General features: G+C 43.4%; 2 protein-coding genes across 2 annotated transcripts; one reads left to right on the top strand and one right to left on the bottom strand.

Moving 5' to 3' along the window:
- Nucleotides 1-317: 317 nt before the first annotated feature.
- Nucleotides 318-9,890, top strand: orc2 (origin recognition complex, subunit 2). The gene is made up of 17 exons (XM_080777212.1): nucleotides 318-415; nucleotides 606-680; nucleotides 1,831-1,992; nucleotides 2,905-3,000; nucleotides 3,152-3,241; nucleotides 4,004-4,035; nucleotides 4,156-4,213; nucleotides 4,592-4,836; nucleotides 5,100-5,198; nucleotides 5,333-5,442; nucleotides 6,849-6,981; nucleotides 7,827-7,923; nucleotides 8,067-8,213; nucleotides 8,953-9,124; nucleotides 9,225-9,286; nucleotides 9,381-9,499; nucleotides 9,754-9,890. Exons 2-17 carry the CDS (start codon nucleotides 608-610, stop codon nucleotides 9,832-9,834), a joined length of 1,776 nt encoding a protein of 591 aa, XP_080633338.1. The 5' UTR covers nucleotides 318-415; nucleotides 606-607; the 3' UTR covers nucleotides 9,835-9,890.
- Nucleotides 9,891-10,592: 702 nt separating this feature from the next.
- On the bottom strand, nucleotides 10,593-14,014 carry cfap410 (cilia and flagella associated protein 410). The gene is made up of 7 exons (XM_080777249.1): nucleotides 13,772-14,014; nucleotides 13,635-13,653; nucleotides 13,491-13,537; nucleotides 12,845-13,074; nucleotides 12,168-12,318; nucleotides 11,952-12,051; nucleotides 10,593-11,343 (listed from the first exon to the last, which is right to left on the bottom strand). The coding sequence occupies exons 1-7, from the start codon at nucleotides 13,846-13,848 to the stop codon at nucleotides 11,179-11,181; spliced, it is 789 nt and encodes a 262-aa protein (XP_080633375.1). The 5' UTR covers nucleotides 13,849-14,014; the 3' UTR covers nucleotides 10,593-11,178.
- Between the last annotated feature and the right edge of the window lie 319 nt (nucleotides 14,015-14,333).

The raw sequence follows: 14,333 nt of genomic DNA, 5'->3' as shown, positions 1-14,333 counted from the left end.
CAGGCAATTTGACAGAAGTTTTGCATGTATTCATTATATTTATTAATTAACCAAGTATATATATTAGTAATAAAAGACTCTTCAAAAATATGCACTCATGTCTGAATACTCATTATTGGCTTAATTGTGAAAGTAATAAAACATGGCAAGTTCTTTGAAAATAAGTCGGAACTTTTTGGCTGACTGGATAAGAAATTGTCGGACCCCTTTGAGTACTGAACCACACGACATGCATCTTGGGAAATGACGTTTTACCCAATGCGATGTTTTCATTGGCTTAAATGTAACCTATGACTTGTCACGTGGTTTAAAAACTTCAGGGGATGGCGCGGAATCTGTCACATATGTCAATAGTTTGTTTTCCAGTTTTTAATTCGTTTTGTTAACGTCCTTCTGTCGATATAAGGAACATTAAGTAAGTCGTTGTATATAGCTGGTGTTCTGTAACTTTTCCTCACGTTTAATGCAGTAATTTGTTAAGTATTGTACTCTCTGTGTCGGCGTGCATGCATTTATAGATATTCTGTTTGGTAACGTGTCCATACTCCATAATAATGGCATAAAGGTTGATGGAGATGGTAACGTTATTCTTTGTCCTGTTTCAGCTATGAGTGTTTTGGAGGTGAAGTTCGTGGGTGATGCGGACGTTTTTGAACACATCGTAGACAAACAGGATGGAGGTATGATGACGAATAGTGTTGTTATTCAATCATCAATGTCACTCGATCGATCGATGCTGCTGAAAAATAAATCTACATATTCGGCAGTAGCCATGGTTCACATGACATACTTATATTATGACAGTTTCAGGGCTAATTCAGCAGTGATTCTCGAACTTTAATTGAACCCAGTAAGTGTGTAGGCTACACTTTTTGAGTTGTAATGCAACCCATTAAGCTATAATAGTCCATTTTGTTCCTATCTCTATATATACGTCATCCCTTTTTTCTAACCGTGAATACGACAAATTACTGAGTACATCTCTGTACATGTCTTTAAATGTTTTGATGAATTGAAAATTGTGGACCCTTATATAAACAAGTCTTAGTGCTTTTTCTGGTTTTATCCACTTAATAGCAGATTTTGTATAGTTGACCTGTACTTTCCTTGAACTAAAAAACATCGCTAGGATGCAACTGGGACGTATCCTCAGTGATGTATCCCAAGGTCCTCTGGGTTTCGGGTCTTCCAACATCATACCCCTCACTCGGGTGACCCAGCCGGGGTGATCAAGTCCAGACTTACGTCCCAGTAGCTACCCTCGGTCAGTCCCTTAGGGAAAAAAACCAGGGACACACAATCATCCGCTGCTCCAGAACTACTCTGCCGGTACTGGGCGTGCCATCCGGCGCGTGGAGGGACTAGGCACTGTGGGTTGACTCCTGGCCGGGCACTTCCTACGTCTCACCAGGAGTACGACCAGGACCTCTGCGTTGCACCAGACACTTCCTTGAACTGTACCAAGTCGACAAACTGTAACCATGTTTCAATGAATCAATATGTAGTTGGAACCTCCCCAACTCAAGGACCGGGGTCATAATTCTTTTTTTTTTAAGATATTCTTTTGCGGCTTCGCCTTTCTATTGTTTTTTTGAAGAGACAGACAGTAGGCTGACATGAAACGGGAGAGAGATGGGGGAAGACATGCAGTAAAGGCCGTGTCAGGCTCGGGAGTCGAACCCTCGGCACACTGCGACTGGATTACCAGTCGGGTGCCCAGACGGTTACGCCACCGCCTGGGCGACCGGGGTCATAATTTGCCCCACTTTTTTTTCTTCTTCTCCATCTTAATGCCTGTCTGTCTGTCCTATTTTGTGTGTTTCCATGAAGGTGGGCGTCACCGTGGCAGCAGTGACTCCATTCAGAAGATCGTGAAGTTAAAGATAAAGCTCCCTGCCGGCCGAAAAGCCAGAGAGGAGGAGGACGAAGATGAGGCTGAAGTGCTCAGCGAACAGAACTATGTCCAGGCATTGGGAACAGACAACACAGAAGGTTATTGGAAATGTTATTTATTCAAGTGTGTGTGTGACATGTGTGTAAAAAATAAGATACCGTAATTGTAGATCGGCTATTTTCAGCATGCAACAAAGTGTAAAATCAGGCATTGTGATGCCATCAAGGCCCACTACTAAATCAACTGTGGATTGAGTTGACTAAAATCTTATGGTATTTAGTCGACATCTAAAAGTAACTAAACATTTCAGATGACTAAAATATGACTAAAACTAAATTACTTTTTATTCAATTAAACAATTCTGTCAAAAATAATCATTGATTCACTGTAGTGAATGAAGAGAAGTTGTCTGTGTGATACAGTTATAGGCCAATATTGGAATGTCAAGGACCCCCAAATGAATTGACACTAATTAGCCCGCGGACCCCCATTTGAAAAGATTTACCAGGGACCCCCCATAAGAGAAGTTTTTTACGGCTCTAGCAGAGAATTTAAAGGACCCCCAGTTTGACATGCATTAGTCTACGGACCCCCACTTAATGTCATTTCTATCTCGGGGACCCCCAATTCATATTGTGAAATCAATGTGTTTTTTATTTTTATCCCACGATTTTGCAACCCAATTTTTCACCCAGTGTCAATTATCTAATGTAATCCTGGGCGCTACACTTCCTCTGCCAACCTGGGGGGGCAGCGGACTGACCGCATGCTTCCTTCTATGCATGAGGAGTCCAAGCTTCTTCTTTTCACCTGACAAGTAAAATCAATGTTAAGGTAACTCTGAGAGTGTACAAATGGATCCATTTGTACACTCTCAGAGTTACAGACTCATAAGGGGTCCATTTGGTTCCAAACTATCATTTATCTGCGGACCCCCTGGAACTCCCTCACGGCCTGGGAGTGGAACCACTGCTATACCAGGGATAATGCTTCTATTCCTGGCCCTGTAGAAGGTGATGATGCTTGGAGCGTGTCTGGGGGAGTGGCAGGAGCCTCCGTCTTCACCTTCCAGAAGATCAAGCGCTCCCACGCCATGTCAACGACGGGTGAGAACCACCACGCCGTTCCCCGCAAAACTCTACGCTTTGTCTGTCAGAGCTGCTCATTGTTTAACACTTTATCTGGTATTGGCTTGCTTTTTTTGTTTTGGTATTGTCATGGTAACATGCTTTTTTTTTCATCTTCTTGCTTATATAGCAAATGAGTTGGCACGGACCCCTGGGAAAAGTGTGACCTTCAGTACGAGTTCTGAACCAGAACCCTCCACTCCTGTCCGTCTGGGCCGCAGTGAGTCCAGACACGCATTGTCTTACTTTATTTTGGTATCTATTGTATTTAACGCATTTACACCTGAGGACGATTCTACAAAATTCGATTCTTCTAAATCCTGACAGTTTTATGAAAAAACCTATGTTTCTATGTCTGTCGTTCTCAGACATTTTCATGTCAAGGACCCCAAAAAGATTTACGTAATTGGCCTCCGACCCCCATCTAAAAATATGTTGTTCCAGGAACCCCCCAGAAGCAAAGATTTGAGATGAAAACGTTCGCTGTGAAATAATATATATTCCAAATTACACACATTTTCACGATAGCAGATCTAAAATACCAGATCTACAAGCTTGTAGTGCCGCACTATGAGCTTGTAGATCTGTTATTTTTAAATGGCTAAAGCATAACAGAATGCTTAAAACACCAAATAGGGTTCCCACCCTAAATCACGCTTTGTTTTTGCTCCCGATCCGATTCCGAGTATCAGGCAGCCAATACACATTTTTATTTATATTTTTATAGAACACTTATGCCATATCACAATAGTACAATATCCCAAATCACAGACAATATCCAGTCTAATATCATGATATGGATATAATATTGATACTAGGGGATGTCCCGGTCATGTTTTTTTTCCTGCTCCGGATCCGATTCCAATCGTTTGAAAAGGACATGATCGACCCTGATTTCCACCAACAACAATCACATTGTATTGTATGTCTACTTCCAACCATATGCATTTCACTCTCCCCCTCTCTCTCTCTCCCTCTCTAGAGCAGTCAAGTGAAAGCAGGACACCACAGAAGGTCAGACCAAGTGTCATTCATTTATTTATTCTATCAGTCAATCAGTGACTTTGCCTGTCAGCTGTGCTGTAGTCTACTGCATGTTCTCAGTGTAACGTCTGCTCTCTATTTACCTGACAGGGCAAGAAGGTGCAGTTTGTCTCCACAACACCCCACAGACTCAGGAAGAGGATAACGGGTAAGTTACAACGTCGTCATGAGATCAGATTAGACTATAAACATCCTTAGTCGGGGACATCCATAGTTCAGGTTAATGTCACATTGTGACACTTCACATCTCTGTTTGTGGCACACATTCTATACGGTCTTGAACCATTTTGTACCACTTTCCCGACAATGTTGTTGACCGAGTCGACTCTTCCACATAAAAGTGCAATTGTACACTGTGTCTGAACTTACTATGTGTGCTGTGTACCTCCACTGAGCTGCCAAGTCAAATCCCCATGCATTGATTGCAGCGTAGGAATAATTTGTTTTGCGATTATGATGAATAGGCCTATACAGTACTGTATGTATGACTGAATTGTATATGCTATTATCTGCTTGATGTTTGCAGCACCCAGCCTGGGGTCGGACAGCGACAGTGAACTGTCGCCATCAGATTCAGGCGAGGACGACGAGGAAGAGGAGGAGAGGGAGAAGGAGAAAGAGAAAGAGAAGGAGAAGGGAGGGAAGGAAGTAAAGGACAAGGAAAACATAAAGCAACTCAAAACACCCAGTAAATCCCAGTCCTCTGCAGCCCTGTACAAGACCCCCGCTAAGAAGAGCAAGAGTGTCCCAGTCCCAGAAGCCCCCACCCAGGTAGCTGTGTGTGTGTGGCAGTGTGGGGGGGAGATAACCTTTATCGTGATTTAAAATAATCACAATAATTGTATCGCAGAGAGAAGTTTCAAACGATGAATTGGCTTTTGTTGAGCTGCAAATTCCGTACCACTTAACCCTTTAGAAAGAGTGCATTTGGTGCGCTTCACTCTCCTCAAATTGATGAATCAAAAATAGCTGATCTGTGTTCTGTCCCTTCTAGTCCAGCTTGGTTGAAGAGTACTTTGTTCTGTCCCTTCTAGTCCAGCTTGGTTGAAGAGTACTTTGAAGCCCACGGCAGTTCCAAGGTCTTGACGTCAGACCGAACCCTCGAGCGCTTACACACTCCTAAACTGGACCGGGTCAGTCAATGTGCCTACAGTTACTGTGCAGTGTGCATGCATATACAACTGGGTGGGAAAGGGTCATGTTATTGAAATGTGTGTGTGTGTGTGTGTGTGTGTGTGTGTGTGTGTGTGTGTGTGTGTGTGTTCAGGAGACGTTATTCCGGGTTTTAGAAGGCAAACCCTCATGTTACGCACCAGAAATCCAGCAGCTCCATAAAAAGCACCTGAAGCACTTTAGCAAATGGATGCTGCAGTTACAGTAAGTGCTTTTCTCCCTCCTCCTTCCTCCTATGTTTACATGGTGAGGCTGTTATTTTTATCCCGATTTTGTAACCCATTTTTCACCCCTGTGTCAATTATCTAATATGATCCTGGGCTCTACACACCCTCCGCCAAACTGGGGAGAGCAACGGACTTGAACTCATACTTCCTTCATGCATGAGTGTCCAAGTTGCTCCTTTACACCTGACAGGGGGGAGTTTCCCTGGTTGGACGTAATGTAGTGCGTGGAAGGAACACGTTATTCCAACCAGTTCCTTTCCCCTCCATCAGGCGCCCCAGCTGGCCAGGGGGAGGCAGTTTAGAGACCAGGATTACTGCATGTTATTGTGAGGGTACCTAGGGGACACGGGGAGAACATGCAAACTGTTTTATGTAAAACTTATTTGGGGGCCCCACTTGCAATATCAGTTCACTGTATGCCTGTATGGTCTGGGCAGTAAGGTGTGTGTGTCCGTGTCCTCCGGTTAGGTTTCAGTGTTGTGGTGTATGGTCTGTCCTCGGGTTGGGTTCAGTGTTGTGGTGTCTGGGCAGTAAGCAGGCTCTTCTCTCATCCTCCCTCGAGTTAGGTTTCAGTGTTGTAGTAGTAAGAAGGCTCTTCTCTCATCCTCCCTCAGGTTAGGGTTCAGTGTGGTGGTCTATGGTCTGGACAGTAACAAGGCTCTTCTCTCATCCTCCCTCAGGTTAGGGTTCAGTGTTGTGGTCTATGGTCTGGGCAGTAAGAAGGCTCTTCTCTCATCCTCCCTCGAGTTAGGTTTCAGTGTTGTAGTAGTAAGAAGGCTCTTCTCTCATCCTCCCTCGGGTTAGGGTTCAGTGTTGTAGTCTATGGTCTGGACAGTAACAAGGCTCTTCTCTCACCCTCCCTCAGGTTAGGGTTCAGTGTGGTGGTCTATGGTCTGGGCAGTAACAAGGCTCTTCTCTCATCCTCCCTCAGGTTAGGGTTCAGTGTGGTGGTCTATGGTCTGGACAGTAACAAGGCTCTTCTCTCACCCTCCCTCAGGTTAGGGTTCAGTGTGGTGGTCTATGGTCTGGACAGTAACAAGGCTCTTCTCTCATCCTCCCTCAGGTTAGGGTTCAGTATCGTGGTGTCTGGACAGTAACAAGGCTCTTCTCTCATCCTCCCTCAGGTTAGGGTTCAGTGTGGTGGTCTATGGTCAGTAACAAGGCTCTTCTCTCACCCTCCCTCAGGTTAGGGTTCAGTGTGGTGGTCTATGGTCTGGACAGTAACAAGGCTCTTCTCTCATCCTCCCTCAGGTTAGGGTTCAGTGTGGTGGTCTATGGTCTGGACAGTAACAAGGCTCTTCTCTCACCCTCCCTCAGGTTAGGGTTCAGTGTTGTGGTCTATGGTCTGGACAGTAACAAGGCTCTTCTCTCATCCTCCCTCAGGTTAGGGTTCAGTGTGGTGGTCTATGGTCTGGGCAGTAAGAAGGCTCTCCTGGAGGACTTCCGTTTGTCTCAGCTGTCCCATGAAGTCCACATGGTGGTGAACGGATTCTTCCCTTCCATCACCCTCAAATCAGTCAGTATCCAAGAATAAACCCCTCTACACTTGTCTTGGTTAAGTGACTGACTCTGTTGGCTCTGTACTTTGTCTGCTCTTTTTTTCCCCCCCTCTACACCAAATCTTTTTGTCAACAATAGCCGTTCTGTAATCTCAACTTGTAGATCAGCAGTTTTCGCTGACCATTGATTGATTGAAATATTTATTAACAGTTTGCAGAATTACAGTAAATTTCAAGCACAAACTCAATACAAAGACTGTTAACTGTGAGTGGACGACCCAATTAAGCATTACACTTGTTTACAACAGGGTCCACTTTGTTCAATTCAATCAAAACATTTAGAGACGTACAAATAGATACTTTTATATAGTTAAAGAACAGAACAGGAATTCATCATAAAGGGAAAAGAAACGTATACAGTGAGGGGGAAAAGGGGGGGGGGGATTCAGATTTTACAGGGGCCAGTTTCGAATTGCAGCTGTCCGTAGGTGCCCTTTGAGAGCGGTTTTGAAGGAGTCAAGGGATTTTGACCATTTCTCCCAGAATAGGAATGCTATGGCTAGGGTTCAAGTGGGTAGTAGAGCATACAGTACACTAATAAAAACAGGTTGTCTGTGAAAATACGGGCATGAAGAGGCCGAACTATTATAATTGTGTTCTTTTGTCAAAGTAATCTTATCTTAAGGATATTGTAGGAATACAATCACATGAATACCATAATCGGGACTTTTGTTGAAACGCAACAGAAATGACTTATAATAATCATCACCACTGCTAGAAATGAAATGAAAAAGATGGTAATAATATGTATATTATCATGTTATGGTTGTTCTTATTGCCTCCTTGTATGCTCTCGCTGCAGATCTTAAATACTCTAACGTCTGAGGTTCTAGAACACCAAGGGACTTTCCGAACCCCCTCAGATCAGATCCAACACATCAGCCAAACTCTCAAAGACAGTGAGTGTTTCTACGGTGCATGTGCTGTTTGTGTATGTGTGAATAATATGAGATGAAATCATACCGTCCGTATGTACCACACATTATGTTGGGGGTTCTATGGCGTGCTGCTTCTAGCAGTCTGTGTGTGTTTTCCCCCTCAGCACCAGATCTCCACGTGTACCTAATTATCCACAACATCGACGGATCGATGCTCAGAGGAGAGAAGACCCAGAGTGCTCTGGGACAGCTGGCCTCTATTCCCAACATGCACCTGGTGGCCTCCATTGACCATATTAACGCCCCTTTGGGTATGTTTTGAACTGCTATTTTGACATGAGATCAGATTTTAAAAATGTCTTCTACATCCTGACAGTTTTCTGAAAAAGCTGTGTTTCTATGTCAGTGGTTCTTCGATTTTTCAAAAAATAGCAGATCTACAAGCTTGTAGCGCGCCACTCTGTGGCGTGCTATGAGCTTGTAGATCTGCTATTTTTCAATAGCTAAAGCATAGCATAATTCACAAACACCAAAAGGGGTTCCCGCCCAACATTTTGGGCAGGAACCCCTTTTGGTGTTTGTCAGTTCAGGGCGCTTCAGAAGGGAATCTCTGATGATGAAATCAAAGAAAGCAGAGTCCCGCACACTGTCTGGACCGTCATCACAACAGACAATGACATGTCTTGATGAAGGTCTAACGACCGAAACGTTGACTTAATAAAAGAGAAACATTCTTTGCAAGTTAGAGTACATAGTACAGTGTGCGGAACCGCTTTCTTTTTAATTTAATTAATTTCATCGGATCCCCTTCTGAACATTTTGCACTTTTTGTCGTACCCGTCACCAACCTTTGAGGTGTGTATCTGTATCGGCCTTCTTCTAAAAGTTCAGGGCCGTAAACCAGCTTCTTCGTTAAGCCGGTCATAATGTCTTGCACAAATTTACTTCAGTTGTTTTACCAGTTACCAGTGAGTCCACTATACTATTTTAGATAAGAGTTGCGTCATAAAATGATGATTCACGTCAGCTTTTTTCTTGTTGGTTTCCCAGTGTGGGACCAGTGTAAACTGAGCCAGTTCAACTGGCTGTGGTGGGAGTGTGTGACGTTCCAGCGTTATGTGGAGGAGACTTCATACGAGAACTCTCTCCTGGTGCAACAGACTGGGGCTCTGGCTTTGTCCTCGCTCACACACGTTCTCCGTAGTTTAACATCCAATGCCAGGTAACTAACACACACACACACACACCTTGGAGCTGAAAGGAATTGTGCAAAATGTTATTTGAGGTTTTCCATGATGGCCACATCTTCTGCCTCTTCACAGGGGGATTTTCCAGCTGCTGGTGGAATTTCAGTTGGAAAACAAAGACAACCCTTCATACACGGGTACCAAAGATGTGATGGAAGTACAACAGTGATACAGCATGACATTATTATCAGAAATCACATGTGATTTTATTGTATTTTGTTTCTCTCGTAGGATTGTCATTCCAAGATTTCTATCAACGATGTCGAGAGGCGTTCTTGGTGAACTCTGACCTCACGCTGAGGACCCAGCTGACAGAGTTCAGAGACCACAAACTCATCCGGACACGCAAGGTTGACTCACCCCTCCTTCATTACTCAATTTCTGTATGCAAAGATCGTCAAAATGTACAGTCTACAAGCTCATATTATGCATTTCCATTGGGAGCTTGTAGAGCAGACATTTTCACTATCCCTTGTACAACAAAGTACATTGTTGTTAAACTGATAAACACAAATAGTTTTCCAACCCTGATTATGTGTCACAACACACGTCTTTGTGTGATGCTTGCTGCGACTTACTAATTTATTTCCCCATGGCTCCCCAGGGTGCCGACGGAGTGGAGTACCTGCTGGTGGCCGTTGAAACAGGGACACTGATGGATTTCCTGGAGAAGGAAGTGGAGTGAGAAAAGACCGTCTGTAGAGACTGTTGCCCGATGCTTGTCCCTGTTCCAGCCCTGCCTGCAGCCAACATCGAAGAGAATCCTCCATGGACAGACACCACGTCGGGGAAAATGATGGTTTCCATCCAACGTTGTGAGAATCATCATGAGATAAATATTTAGTATTATTATAATATAACATAGCACTGTCACTCACATTGTTGTACTGTATGACAGTTAGGTCTGTATTTAAAATAAACTGGAGTACCAACTATTTACTTTGCATTTTCTCTTTATTTATAAATATTCTATTTACAAGTACAGTAGCAAACAGATTGTTAAGATTCATTTTTGGCATTTTAGAGGCTAGACATGACAGGAGTTTGATTGAAACAAGGGTTCTCATGACTCATCTTTTATTTATCGGTATATTTAATCCGATAAATGTTGGTGTAAACCACAGTATTGAATTGCCAGCCTTATTTCACCCTCTGAATCCAGTATGTATTTAGAATAGATGCATGCAGATCTCTGCCTCTTGCAATGGTGGCAGGATTTCCCTCATGGGATCAATACAAATTTAAAGTATATCTCCAATCTCGTTAAATTGCATAGAGTTGTGCAAAAGTAGATTAAACAGCCATGCTCACTAGATCTTGCTTTTTGATGCCATGCCCAAAATAGGGACACCAGTTTTATTTAACCAATGAAAAGTATTAATGACAACTTGACTAAATGACTACAATGTAACAACTGGGACAGTTCTTTAACCCATTCTGAACGGGACCCATTTTGGTGTCGGCATCATGTTATGCTTTAGCTATTGAAAAATAGCAGATCTACAAGCTCATGATCTACAAGCTCACGAGCTTGTAGGTCTGCTATTTTTGAAAAATCGAAGAGCGACTGACATTTTTAGAATCTGATCTCAGGTCGGAATGGGTTAATCAGACCAGCGTGTGTCCAGTGGAAACCTCGTACGAATCTGATCTCAGGTCAGAATGGGTTAAAAGTTATGGTTTTAGATATACAAGTTTTCTGCCTGACTGGTCGGTCAGTGCACTAACGGCTGCTACCAGGCACCCCAAAATACATTCAGTTCAGAAAAGGCAGGTAGGCATGCAGCTAAAGAAATGCAGGCCAAGCAAGGAAACGACCGCTACTGTTCCAAACAAAAATAACAAGTGGATAAGAAATTGCAGAGGGCGTAACTTCATTAGCAAGCATGCATGATCGAGTTACGAGAGGGACAGGGATATCTTAAACCCATTTACTTTTCCACTTTCCAACTGACTTCCTGAGGAGGAGGAGGAGGAGGGGTACAGCGTTGACCCAAGAGAATGGTTTTATGGGATGCTGTGGAACATCTCAGTGTTCTATGTCGGCAGCTTTCTCTGTATGCAGGGAGTGTGTCAGTGTTTCGGCAGTGAGCGTGTAGTAGCTCAGTTTGTTATGGGTTGCCGTGTGTACGATCTGGAGCTCTTCTTCGTCCAAATCCGTCAGCAGTAGCAGTATCGCATCAAGCGTGTGTGTCTGGAAAATAAAATGTTTTCTATTTAACAGACATGGACACATTTACCTCCAAGAGTACAGTTAATAGTTCTGTGATGTTTGACACAGCTTACAAAATCAATAATATAATGAGCTTTTCTTACAGATATGAATCGTATGATACAAAAACACCCTCCGTCTTCTCAATAGGATTTTTCCGGTCAGTGTAAGTTTCCTACTAGATCCAAGTGTAAACAAGGAACCCATATCTGTACCATAAATACACACATGAACAGTGCCTAAATTGTAATGAAAATGTCACCGATTGTGGCGCTGTGTCTATCATTATGTTCCTACATTTCTTGGGCTCTAGCCCTAATCATGTAAATAACACAAGTTGGGAACGTCAAAGAACAGTTCCCGAGCCATATGGCCACAGGTCTCAGGAGTCTATCTTCTGTTTGATTAGTGAGAGGCAGCTTGATTTCAAAGTACATCCCTTGGGACATAACGCTGATATGTCTCAGGGACTTACCCCCAACTCCAACCCTTGATACGACTCGGCCAGGGATTGAACCCATACCTCCCATTCTCAGAGAGCTCTCACTCTAACCACAACAAGGGTACCGAGGTGGAAGCTAAGCACTGACCTTTTTAATAGCGGTTTTGGTCTCTCTGGGTGATGGTGAGGTGAGTGATGGAAACTTGTCCCTGGGAAGAGGCTTCATCCCCAACTGTTCCCTGATTTTACTACACAAACAGGAAAATAAATGTTAATCTCCCATCATCCACCCACGCTTTATGTGTTCCCAGCAGAGTGGATACATTTATGAGTGTTGCTGGCAGCCATGTAAGCAGGGTCTTACTTGGTTTCCTCCATGTTATAGTTGAGCGGGTCGTTCTCCGTCTCTGCATCGGTCATTCCAGTGGTTGAATTCTGGTTCTGGACCGTGGCAGGAGGTGTAGTAATCTCTTCCCCCTCCACAAGCGCTAGAGACAGTTCATCCTCTGTCACGACTATGAGAATGAACACAAATGGGTTGTCGATTACTGATCCAGTCCTGTATGAGCGTTATTCCACTCTCATCACATCAATCAATGTCCCAGCCCTTATGATTTTCCACCAAAGTTTTTTTTGGCAGGTTTTTGTGTGGGGGATTTTATCTGAGCTTTCTATTACAAAGAAACCTGTTATGGTGGGTGTAAGGCACTTCTTCCGACTTGTAGCTGCACTTTTAATGGAATTATTCAATTAATGGATTTTTTTATTTATTCCTAGATCAGTGGTTCTCAAAGGACCCCCATAACTCTGAGAGTTACAGACCTGTAAATGTCTATTTGGAACCCCCTCAAGGAACCCTGAGGGTCCTTGTACCGCACTTTGAGAGGCACTGTCCTAGATCAATTTAAATTACACACTGGTATCGGATCGGTACTCTGTATTTTGACCGATACTCAAGTTATGGGAATTGGGATTCGGAATCGATATCGGGAAGGGAGAGAAAAAAGTGTATCGGTACATCTCTAAACACTACAGACTCGCCTTGGTTGTCCAGCTTTTGTAGGCGGGGAAGGCAGCGCAAGACAGTGAGTCGGTATTGGTTCGGGTCGGTTCCGCAACAGGGGTTCTCGGCCAACCAGAGCACTTTCAGGCACGTCAGGGAGCGGAGATGCGACAGCTCAGACAGGCTGGGGATCATATTCCGTCTCAGGTAGAGCTCACGCAGGGAGAGGCAGCCAGCGAGAGGGGAGAGGGATGAGATGCTATTGACACTAGTACACACAGAGAAGAGGGAGTGAAAGCCAGGTTGATGCCTGGAGAAAGAAAATACTAGACCAGTGGTTTTCAACCAGTGGTCCAGGGACCACCAGTGGTCTTTGAGGGGGTTCCAGGTGGTCCCCAGCTAAATGATGGAGAGTTGGTAACCAAATGGACACTTATTAAATTATTGTTAAACATCTGCATTGCTTAAGTTAATTTACATTTTATAAATGTTTATTATGTTATTTTGCCTGTTATCTCTCCTAATGAGAGGCTAAATGTCATCAAATGGTGGTCCGTGGCTCACATGCAGAGTGGTACTAGAATTGATGATGACTTAGGAATGATCAATATTGTGCATACATACAATTATCTCAATCATGCTCTTTCAAGTGTGAATGTATGTATACATTTGGGTGCCACTAACCTGAGTGTCAGCACCTCAATGTGGGGTATTTGAGAGAAGATTGAAATCTGGAATTAGAGTATGAGAAACAGTTAATCATTTACTATAGGATAAATCCTGGGAATTAAAGACTTTCAGCATCTGACTGTGCTGTCAGTAACTCACATCACTCAGGCTGCAGCCCCTGCAAAAAACAAATTGAAGAGAAGGAAAGAGAAGATAATTAAGAAGCTGTTAGATAAACAGAGATGTCTATACAAACAAACAAACAAACGTGTGGTCCCAAGCAGTACAGCACCTACCAGCAGTTTAATTTCTTCACACTGTACAAGTCAGAGGCCTTAGCCTTAGCAAGCACCAGTTTACGTGTCAACTTCATGCTGTTTGTCGTTTTGTCTTTTCTTTTACAGAAGGAAACTATCTTTCAGTACACCGTAAATAAAGGTGTTGTAGTAATAAGTTCGCCTGCATTACAGTTGTTTAGCTTGGATTGGATTTACATCCAACAACAAACGCTGCCTTCATCATTCAATGCCTTGCCCTGAGAGTGAGAAAGATGTTGTTGATATCTACAGTACGCATGCGCATAGTCTTCCCGTAGCGTCCGTAGTAACCAGTTGGAGTTTTGACACTTTCCAAAAATGTGTTGTTGTTTTTTGATGATTTCAATATTATAATTCTTCGTAGCCCAAATATGACATTCACAAAACGCCTCCTGGGCTTTTGTAATGACAAAATAATATTACCAAAAATAAATACGTACGTGAATCCGTTTTGTTTCGGATAAGCCGCATTAATACAGCAAACTACAAGCCCCATAAAGCATTGCGAGCGAGATGAATAAACCGCGCCTGCGCGCTAGCC

The sequence above is a fragment of the Protomyctophum bolini genome, assembly GCF_963924005.1.
Source record: "Protomyctophum bolini genome assembly, chromosome: 12".
NCBI classification, from domain to species: domain Eukaryota; kingdom Metazoa; phylum Chordata; class Actinopteri; order Myctophiformes; family Myctophidae; genus Protomyctophum; species Protomyctophum bolini.
This window is presented reverse-complemented; position numbering and strand designations above follow the sequence as displayed.

What these genes read in the sequence shown, in the direction of transcription:
- orc2 (XM_080777212.1), top strand. Translation starts at nt 608, where the DNA reads ATGAGTGTTTTGGAGGTGAAGTTCGTGGGTGATGCGGACGTTTTTGAA. An exon ending in TCCCAGAAGCCCCCACCCAG is followed by an intron (nt 4,837 to 5,099) that starts GTAGCTGTGTGT and finishes TGTCCCTTCTAG; the next exon opens with TCCAGCTTGGTTGAAGAGTA. An exon ending in CTTCCATCACCCTCAAATCA is followed by an intron (nt 6,982 to 7,826) that starts GTCAGTATCCAA and finishes CTCTCGCTGCAG; the next exon opens with ATCTTAAATACTCTAACGTC.
- cfap410 (XM_080777249.1), bottom strand. Translation starts at nt 13,848, where the DNA reads ATGAAGTTGACACGTAAACTGGTGCTTGCTAAGGCTAAGGCCTCTGAC. An exon ending in TATAACATGGAGGAAACCAA is followed by an intron (nt 12,052 to 12,167) that starts GTAAGACCCTGC and finishes CTGTTTGTGTAG; the next exon opens with TAAAATCAGGGAACAGTTGG. An exon ending in CCAAAACCGCTATTAAAAAG is followed by an intron (nt 11,344 to 11,951) that starts GTCAGTGCTTAG and finishes TTTATTTTCCAG; the next exon opens with ACACACACGCTTGATGCGAT.